This window comes from Pieris rapae, chromosome 5 (assembly GCF_905147795.1).
Source record: "Pieris rapae chromosome 5, ilPieRapa1.1, whole genome shotgun sequence".
Taxonomy (NCBI): domain Eukaryota; kingdom Metazoa; phylum Arthropoda; class Insecta; order Lepidoptera; family Pieridae; genus Pieris; species Pieris rapae.
Window position 1 is genome coordinate 3,713,011 of NC_059513.1, and position 10,278 is coordinate 3,723,288.

General features: G+C 30.9%; 2 protein-coding genes across 5 annotated transcripts; one reads left to right on the forward strand and one right to left on the reverse strand.

Moving 5' to 3' along the window:
• Positions 1–37: 37 nt before the first annotated feature.
• Positions 38–7,530, reverse strand: LOC111001006 (probable isocitrate dehydrogenase [NAD] subunit alpha, mitochondrial). 4 transcript variants are annotated; one of them, XM_022270665.2, is made up of 7 exons: positions 7,375–7,529; positions 6,875–7,042; positions 6,585–6,763; positions 4,967–5,182; positions 3,598–3,733; positions 3,239–3,352; positions 38–450 (listed from the first exon to the last, which is right to left on the reverse strand). In XM_022270665.2, the coding sequence occupies exons 1-7, from the start codon at positions 7,399–7,401 to the stop codon at positions 226–228; spliced, it is 1,065 nt and encodes a 354-aa protein (XP_022126357.1). In that variant the 5' UTR covers positions 7,402–7,529; the 3' UTR covers positions 38–225. The 4 variants fall into 4 exon arrangements, with proteins under 4 accessions (XP_022126357.1, XP_022126355.1, XP_022126356.2 ...); XM_022270663.2 differs by lacking the exon at positions 7,375–7,529 and adding an exon at positions 7,121–7,353; XM_022270664.2 differs by lacking the exon at positions 38–450 and adding an exon at positions 642–2,187 and having other exon boundaries at positions 7,375–7,530.
• An 83-nt stretch (positions 7,531–7,613) lies between these two features.
• LOC111001026 (vacuolar protein sorting-associated protein 33B) lies at positions 7,614–10,249 on the forward strand. Its single transcript, XM_022270692.2, has 2 exons — positions 7,614–7,944; positions 8,048–10,249. Exons 1-2 carry the CDS (start codon positions 7,787–7,789, stop codon positions 9,822–9,824), a joined length of 1,935 nt encoding a protein of 644 aa, XP_022126384.2. The 5' UTR covers positions 7,614–7,786; the 3' UTR covers positions 9,825–10,249.
• The last annotated feature ends 29 nt before the right edge of the window (positions 10,250–10,278 follow it).

The window sequence follows — 10,278 nt, forward strand, 5'->3', positions numbered from 1 at the left end:
TGACAGGAACTATGAGGATGTTTAAAATAAAACACGGTTCTGTGGTAATAGATTTTATCAAAAACAAAAATCAAGAATAATAAATCATTCAAATTACGGGAGAATAGATACCTATATATTGCTGTTCAATGTATATTATATATGACTATGTTTATAACATTAATGTAGTCTTTGGAAATTTTTAAATAAATATTACAAATTATTTGAGAACAGGGAACTTCTAAATTACAGTTTAGAAATAATTGCATTTGTGTACTCGCTACATTTAGCGGTACCTCCCAAATCTCCAGTTAGCGATTTGCCTTCCGCTAATACCATATAACAAGCATTTTGGACCTTATCAGCATGTTCATTAAGTTGCAAGTGCCGTAGCATCATAATAGCAGATAGAAGCAACGCTGTTGGATTTGCCATATCCTTGCCAGCAATATCTGGGGCAGTTCCATGTACCTGTAATAGCAAGATTGACTTAAAACACAAAGTGCAAATATTATATATTAATTAATTATTCTGTCCGGGATATGTTGTATGTACGTACGTACGGCCCAGGTTATACAACGCGAGTTAAGTACTACTAGCCTTGTTTTGGAAGCAAACCATTAAAACCTACAAATACATTATATATACCATTTTTTGCAATCACTCCATATCTGTGCGCAATTCTAAAATATATTATACGCTCTACATGTACGGAAATATGTGGTACATACCTGGCATACCTTGAATAGCTTTTTTTAGATTTGTTTCGAAATCATGGTTACGCTAGGATGTCTGGGAAAGTCGAGAGGAATAAAATAAAATAACAATTTCCTTCGGATTTTGTACTACATAAATTAAGATTAATCTAGAAAAACATCATAAGTACTTTAATTAATGCATATTGTTTTTATTGTCAGAATAATCTGAATAAACACTTGATTTTAATACAATACTGTAAAATAATAAAAAAATACATAAATCAAAATGCATTTGGAACGAGCCAAGGAAGAAAATAATAAGTAGCTAAATCTTACAGAATAGCAATATTGTAAACCTAAGTTAAATTAAAATTCACTAAGGCATACTTTAAACTGAAACATATGTCGCTAATTACGCATAGTAAATATCAAGTGGCAACACAGTTACAATTTTTTTCCACCTTGGTGTTGCCATGTTTCAAGGGTGTGTTTACTAGCGTCAATAGCCAACAAATGTTAATATTAACCTTAACAACAACACGATACATTGAAACAGCCATTTCTCACTAATATTAACTGGTAACAATTAGCTCACACGCCTGGCAACATTATCATATGAGCTTAATTTAATTTTAGTAAAGTTGCCAGTCTTCATAGTATTTTAACATTAAAATAAATAAAACATTACAGACATTGGTAGTTTCATATTGTACAAAGGAGCACAATTTTTGTTAAATTATTTAATCTTAAATTTTTTCTCATAAGACAAAGCTAGTCAAATAATAATTTTATTTCGTTAAGATCTAACTGTTCCTCTCACGGAAGCTAATTTCAAATACTCAGCAGATCTAACTAAAATAATACTCATTTGGTTAAATTCAAACTTAACTTAATCTTAAAATAACATTGCATTTGATGAAAACAGATGTTGAGTTACAAATTACCAAAAGAATTAAATTCACAAACTTATTGCTATTGTCAATACTGTAAATACATGGCTGAAACTTTCACAATTTCATTAATTTATGTATGTTAAATATAAATAACACATAACAATTAAATTACGTTTAACATTACTGGGTCAAACATATCTAACAGTCGTCGCGTTTAAACCGATTTCAAGTAATAAAAAAAAGATATTTTCTATAAATATAGAATTAATCTCAGGAAAAACATGTATGAAGTCTGAACGCGTACATTGTATGTAAAAACTTCACCAATAATTATCAAACGACCGATAGACCACTAACTTTAGCTACCTAAGAGAAAATTTTAGATCAATTTAAGCGAGGTTCTTGATAATCTCTTCTGTGAACGCTGAACAAGTGCTGTTGCCTCCAAGGTCTTCAGTAAGAACCTTTCCCTCCTTTAGGACAGTGAAGCAGGCATTTTCAATTTTATCAGCTTGTTCTGATAGACGCATGTATCGCAGCATCATAACACCGGAGAGTAGTAAAGCCGTAGGATTCGCCTTGTCTTGTCCCGCGATGGCTGGCGCCGTACCATGCACCTTAGTAGATGGTAGGAGGTTAGTAGAGTTAAGCAGTTTATGCCCTTATTATGCATTGAAAAAATAGATAAAAAAAACATACATGGAAAACATCAATGGATTTAGTATGTTTATGTTTTTATGTATTCAAAATAATTATCAAGAGCAAAGTCAAGACAAATAAAATTTCTAAATAAGAGCATTAACTTAATGAATACAAGGACATATTAATTCTTAATGACTGCATTTTATTAGTCATAAGTAAATGAGCAAGGACTTTTATATGTATTATTTTAGCAGACAATACATATATATTTGGACATTCACAATACATATGAAACATCTATTACAAGTCACCACAGACAGAAATCCCTTTAGGCTTAGTTGGAATTTCTTTTATCAGATTTTAAATACAAATAACATAGACAATATATTACATACATATATTTAAGCATGTAAATGATTTTGGTTGTAGTTACTTTAATATTTTCCTAATAAGCATATTTGTGATATGATTATTTTAAAATTACAAATGTAACATATATTGCCTAGAGGGACACATCAAGTTTTTGTTATTGGAAGTAACAAGTGGATAGATTCATGCGAGTGGCATGCATGATCCCACACCGGTTTATTGGTTCTTAAAAACTTACATTTTATGATGAAAAAAACACTGTTTTATCAATCACTTCTAAATTAAAATGGTTTCCGATGCGATTGGGTTTTTAAGATTTTTTAAAATATTTAAAACATTTTATTTATATCAAATAACGATTATACTGTCTTAGTATAGTAAATCAAATATCCTGGTATAACACTATCAAGTAAGCTGCCCTAAATTTTTTCGTAATATAATATTATTTGCGACATTGTCTTTTATTTATAGGCAATGTACCATAAACTCTAGAGTTAATATGGAACAAATAGCTTCCAAGCTAAAAAATTTACCCTTTAAATTGCATTTTAAATTACGAGATCCTAGAAAAGGTTACAACTTTTAAAAGCATTGCTTTTTAATATATTCTTGTGTTTACACTATATGTATAGACTATAACTAGTACTTATTACTCACAGACTCAAAGAGCGCTCCATTCTTGCCGATATTTCCAGAAGGAGTCAAACCTAAACCTCCGACCAGACCTGAACACATGTCCGACATGATGTCTCCATACAGGTTGGGCATCACCTGAAATAATTAGTCCACTACTCATTATAGAATCTGTTTTTAAATAAAAAATTATACTCTATGTAAATTATTTTCACTACTAACTGTTGTGTAGATTTATGTTTTTTCTGTAAAATAATTGCATAAAAATTAGTTCAATGGTTTCATAAATGAACTTTTGATATTTTCTATTTAAAAGATATACGTTTCACATTATAAGGGACATTTATTTCTGTTAATTAGTTAAAATTTAAGAGTATACATACCAACACATCGAACTTTGATGGATCTTGAACCATGTTAAGACATACAGTGTCGAGGTATCTCTCCTCAAACTTGATATCAGGGTACTTAGTAGCCATCTCACGACAACACCGAAGGAAAAGACCGTCTGACATACGCCTGAAAATTTCTAACTTTATTGTAAACGAAATTTAAAAAAATATGATAACTATTACGCTAAATCTCCAAGTATTGTATATTTTATTAAAGTCTACACAAATATTTTAAGGAGGGTAAACTTTATAAGAAAGTTTCTATTGATAATTAATAAATTTACAAAACGACTTCTTGTGGAATTTTTGCTAGTAGAGATATTTCCGAACATATAAGCCATAGGGGCTATAAATGACCTTAAAATCCAGTATTTTTCTAGCAGTGCAGGTGTCCATGGGCGATAAGCAATTCGTTCTAAGTCACTCGATCTTTTGTAGTATAGAGGGCAGCCATCGCCCATAGATATGAGTATATCTAGCGAATGCTTTGCGGGACTGTGAGGATGGAGTATACTCTTCTTTTAAACAATTGGAGGTCATATCTCCCAGGGAAAACCACCGCCGAGAGTCAATTCAACAGTTAGCTAGTTCGCAAAAGAAACTCTTGTGCAGCGGACCGTGAATGACTTCCAGTCATCAAGGTGATGCTGATAAAATTTTAAATTAAAACGGGTCGTAAGCTAATGAAACGAGGCAGGAGGGATCAACCCAAAGAACTCTCCAGAACACTCCAATGCAATGTCTTTCCGAACAGAGAATCAATCCGATCAGTAATATTAGCTGGATTTGGTCAAAAGCTGGTATTGTGAGGATCGAGAGCCTACGTGCACAATGCATAATAAGTATAAGTCGTTTATATCCCCTGTCCCGTAAAAAAAAAAGAAATTCCACAAAACGGAACGATACTATGACGTCGAATTTATAGATAATCAACGAGTCACTATCAATAGATATCATAAAGAAAATAGATTGTAGTTTTAAGGAAACCTATAATAACTCGTCTATACCAGTTCATACAGTCTATACCAATGCTACCGACTTCTACGATTAGACGTAACCATTTAGATATGAGGTGTAACATACACCGATTAGCATCAATAAAAGTCGTCACCCAACACCTAATTCAGCTATACATATTTTGTTTATTATTTATCTTGTATTTCATTGTTGAATTAACGTCATAGATGATAACATTTTTTTGTAATAATTTTTCAGAGAATTTGTTACAGTTATGGTGATATTAATTTTCCTGTCAGATAAACTCCGTTGTTTGCTCATTACAAATGTATCGACGCTTTTTACAGCGCTAAAGAATGATTTTTTTGTTTCTTTTCAATTGGAATTTACTTTTGAAACTTACATAATGTTAGCCTTGTGTACTGCAGTGACCTTCTTCCTTTTGTTGTCCTTTGCGAATTGGAAGGCGAACTCCGCAACTCTCTTACTGGCTTCCTCAGTAATCAACTTGATGGATTGGACGACTCCGTCCACGATTTCGTGCTCAATACCTGAGTATTCACCCTCGGTGTTCTCACGGATGGTAACTACGTCCACGTTATCGTATAATGTCTTGATTCTAGAAAAAAAATTTCAATAAAGTAATTTGTGAAAAAAATTTAACTTATATTACAAAATTACTACTTATAATATCATAAAGCATATGAAGTTATAAGCCAGTAAGTCAGTAAAAGCTCATGGCCAGAGGTCAGAAAAATAGTAGTATGATAAACAATAAAAAGTACGGTTTTTTTAAAGAGTCTTGTAATGTAAATAATCTACTCGCGTTTATATTAAAACAGTTTTACTCAAAAACGTAAAAGTATGTTAACATGTGTTACATTGTTTTGATAAGACAGTGTAATAATTTTTGTCCAAGACAGAAAAATTATGGACACAATATCCATGACATTCTTCTGATGATGTTAAGTATACTTTAAATGTAAATGTTACAAGGATGTTCCATGTTATAGGTTGTGTTTTTAATAATACAGTGATTAGATTACCAAAAAGTCAGTAGTACATTGTTTATTCAAATGGTTGGCAGTATTCCATTGTAGAAACAATGTTGTAGTCACTTTGTAGTTTGTTATAGAATTATTTTATATGTAGCTTTGACAGTTTTGTCAATTTAGTAATGAAGATTAGTCCACTTTCTTTTTATGTTGTCAAATCTTATTACTTAAGGGAGTGAAACTGTTAAAGAAATAGTTTTTCATGCCTGCAATTTGATACTAATTATGAACTAAAAACGAATTAATAAAATGTACATCAATGAGTTAGTTATCTCTAGCTTTTACTATAAATTATATAATAGTAGTTTCTTGATAACTTATCAAATCAATTTTCCAGCTTTTTATCAAACACCTTGATATTACATTATACCGGGATTACTGACATTTTATGCTTTATCAGTTAAAAATTTACGTGACTTATCTTTGTACTTGCCCTCTAGATATAAGATAAGCTTTCAATCAAATAATTTGAATTGAATAGTTTAACACTGTTCAGGAGAAAATTATGGAAGAATGTAACAATTTACTTTCTACATTTTATTAATTTCAAAAAATTTTATACTTCTTATATAAAAAGAAATATTCTCTTTTCTTTCTTTTCTTATTTCAATTTCCAATTTATAATTGTTATTGACAAGACAAACAACGCAAATGTATTCAATCCTGAATCAGACCAAATCAGTCACTGATAAGTGAGAATTACTTGAAACACCTAGGATTAAGTTATAATTACTAATGGATTACTCAATAATCTATTTGTTAATTTAATATACAACAAAAAATTAAAGAAAATTAAAATAGCAAATAATACCTAGCAATAATCTTAAATAACACTAAAGACATAAAAGTTATTGATCGTCTTTGAACTTGTTTTACGTTACCTTGAATAATCTAAATTTCTACAAGTAGTGTATGTAAATTTAGTTAGTAGTTACAAAAAATATTAACTAATAATTAATTACATACCCATCTAAACTCTTGCAAGGTCGCACATTTGCATATAAGTCAAACTCCTTACGTAGAGCTAAGTTAAGAGAGCGATAGCCTTTACCAACTGGGGTCATTAAGGGTCCTTTAAGACCTATTTTGTTTTCATTTACAGAGTCAATAGCCCTTTGGGGAATACCAAACTTGCCATCTGGACCCTAAAAGTTTGAAAAATACCATGTTTTAAATAATAGTTTATGAAGTAAATATATTCTTAGTAAAGTTTATTGGTTTATCATTGAAATATCAGTTCGATTCAAGATACTTACCCTAACAGCTGTAACGTCCACCTCATCCCATTCAATAGGCACTTTGGCGGCTTCGAATATTTTTTGTACGGCTACCGTGATCTCAGGTCCAATTCCATGACCAGGGATTAATGTAACTTTACGTACTCCGGTGCTGTACTGGGCAACACCCGCCCTGCTCGCCGGGACCTAAGTAAAGCACCAATTTAAATTAAACACCGTAACCTTCAAGACATTTTAGTAACTTGAAATAAAAATTATGTTAACCTCATGTTTAATAGTTCCAATCGCACTAGAAGACTTATTTGACCCGGACTCAAACAATTTTAACAAGCTTTCTACAACTTTACTCTCACGAAAAGGCTTCAAAAGCGCATTTATGTAATTCTTCGACATAACTATAGTGTCTATTTTTGGACAATTAATGATATTTTATAAACGGTTTTATAAGAAACAATGATAGAGAAATCATGCAGATAATAACACTAAATAGTTATGGGGTACACTAATCACACACTTACGATTTTTTTGATAAATCTTGCAGCCATTTCACCTGAATTTTATATTACGACGACGAGTACTCCGCGGCAAGAGGCGGAGGGGAGGAAATTGCGAAGAAGAGAACTACGCATGACCGGAAGACACTAAGCGAGGTCAATCATATATTGACTTTGACTTCGAAAGTGACAACTTTTCAGTGACATTACTCTGTACAGACAATATTGTGAAATGAAACAATGTAACATCTATAATAATTTTGTCAACAAATTCCGTGTGGTGTGTACTGTGTGCAGTGAGTCTAAAAATTGTCAGACGTCAGATATAAAAAAAACATAAATAGAATTAGAATTTAGAAGCTGATATTTAATTATAAATTATAATATTTTGTGTTCAATTATAATGATAGATTAATCACTATTTATACTTTTAATTATGGATCATCCACTTACCTTGAAATTGGCTTCTCTAAGCCTCGTTTCTCAGCATAAACTAGAATGTATTTTGTCTTCATGTGGAAATAAAATAGATCTTATTATTGATCCAATGCTAATAAAGCCTTTAGAAAGGATTTGTGGTGTTACTTGGCTTAGGTAAGAGCTACTTGAATCATTTGCACTGGCTCCAGCTTCTGGGCTTGAAAGCCTTGAATTGCATGAGTGCAAAATTTTAACATTATTTTATTCAATATTTCAGACAACATGGGGTGGATAAAATCTACAAAATGGATCCACAACTAGGTGCAACAGCCAATACTAAAAGAGCATACTTTATACCTGCATGTCTTCAGAAGTATAAATGTGTACTAGACCAGATAGCTTCAGTACTGAGTCTAAATCCATCTCTTTCAGAAACCAAGTGTTTTCATATTATCATAGTTCCTAAAACTATGTCTACATATGACTCTATACTTGAAAGCAAAGGCCTATATGATATTGTTCAACTACATTCATTTTCTTGGGAACTATTTAATTTAGATGATCAATTGTTAAGTTTAGAATTACCTTTTCTATACAAGCAAGTTTTTGTTGAGCAAAATCAGTCAATGTTAAGTAGTATTGCTATGTCATTGTGGAGTTTATTTCATGTAACAGGTCAACCTAAGTGTATTTTATCTCTTGGTAAATTTTCATCAAGTGTGTTGGATGTTTTGGAAGTATATAAAGAAAGTTATCAAAGGGATTTCATAAATCTAGATAAAAGTCAAGATTTTGGATCATTAATTATTATGGATAGAGATCAAGACTATGCATCTAGTTTGCTGACACCTGCCACATACACTGGCCTTTTAAATGAGATATTTAGTATTAACTGTGGACAATTAGATCTTAATGTTAAGGAAACAAAAATAAAGAAGGGTAAGGTAAACTTTACAACGGGGGAAAAATCTGATAAAAAAACTGTTATAACATTAGATAGTTTCACAGACACCTTATATGGGGAAATAAAACATAGACACTTCTCAGAAGTATTAAGTGTTTTAAGTTCTAAAGCAAAGCTATTAAAAAATGAGGACATTAAAGCGTTAGGTATTCAGGAAATGAAAGATTATGTCACTACAAAATTACAACAGGTTACTCTATTTAAACAAAATTTAGTAAACCATGTATTAGCTTGTGAAACAATTATAGCAGAAATGAATAATAAATTTGAGAATTTGACACAAACAGAATGTGAAATGTTAAATAATCGAAATAAGAAAGGAAATTATACTTATGTAGATGAGCATTTTGGGACAGATATTCATGTTTATAATAGCTTACGTCTTATGTGTTTGTTAAGTTTAACCCAAGGTCTGTCTTATGACGAATACAATTCATTAGTTAGTAAATATTTGTTAGCTTTTGGATATAAGTTTTTGTATGTTTTTAATAATTTAATCAGTGCTGGACTGTTAGTGCAGCCATCTAGTCCCAAATTATCTCTCAATATTAGCCATTTAAGTAACCTAAGTGAAAGATTACCCAAATGGCAGACTGCTTTTCAGAATACTGCAAATAAACTTAAGCAACTACCACAAGCTGAATCTGAAAATTCTCCTGGATATGTCTTTAATGGAAGTTATATTCCATTAGTTGCTGCTTTGTGTAATACTTTATTGACATCTGAATCTCTTCTAGAAGTACTAAACAAACTATCTCCATTAAATGATTTAAAAGTTGGGGGTGCTGTTATTGATAAACAGAAAATAGGAATGGAGACATTGAATGAGAAATTATCAAATTTAACTTTAAATAATTTAGAACTTGGTTGTAAAGATGCAAAGACAATTTTGAAAACATTAAAAAGTGACAGTAAAATGAATGGAGGAATTAATATAAAGCCAAGAACAGTATTGGTGTATATTATTGGTGGTGTAACATATGCGGAAATTGCTGCTTGTGAAGTGGTACAAACTGTTACAAACAGTAAGATATTCATTGCCAGCGATTGTGTATCTAGTGGCAGTGATGTTATGGCTGCAAATCTATAGGCAATAAATCAGTTAAAGTTAAGATTTAATATTATGTAAATATAATTGGTATTTATAGAAAAAAAGAACAAGATTTTATTTATTTGAAAATATATATATTTCCATTATCACAGTAGAATTATATTATTAAGATATATTTATAAAATATTTATTATAAAAATATCTTTGCTTATAAACAAAGAATGCTGTAATGTAGAGTACTACAACACTATTAAAAACTATGAATCTGAACTATATATCATTACACAAGAAGCGGTATGAATCAATAAAAATCCAGACTAAGGACAACTATATCCACTATTAGGAAAAATACCAGATGCCATTTGCGTTTTAATTTTTATAATAAATACAAAAAGATAGGACAAGGAAACGCCATAACATTTATCAATGGCACCTTTTGCAATATTTCCTAACTATAACTTGAACTCACAAGAAAAACATCCAACTTCCAAAG

Excerpts from the sequence above, each read along its gene's own strand:
- LOC111001006 (XM_022270662.2), bottom strand. The coding sequence starts at position 7,249 with ATGTCGAAGAATTACATAAATGCGCTTTTGAAGCCTTTTCGTGAGAGT. Across the intron at positions 7,043-7,120 it reads TTGGAACTATTAAACATGAG|GTCCCGGCGAGCAGGGCGGG; the intron begins GTTAACATAATT and ends TGCTTTACTTAG. Across the intron at positions 6,764-6,874 it reads TGGACGTTACAGCTGTTAGG|GGTCCAGATGGCAAGTTTGG; the intron begins GTAAGTATCTTG and ends TCAAACTTTTAG.
- LOC111001026 (XM_022270692.2), top strand. The coding sequence starts at position 7,787 with ATGGATCATCCACTTACCTTGAAATTGGCTTCTCTAAGCCTCGTTTCT. Across the intron at positions 7,945-8,047 it reads TGTGGTGTTACTTGGCTTAG|ACAACATGGGGTGGATAAAA; the intron begins GTAAGAGCTACT and ends TCAATATTTCAG.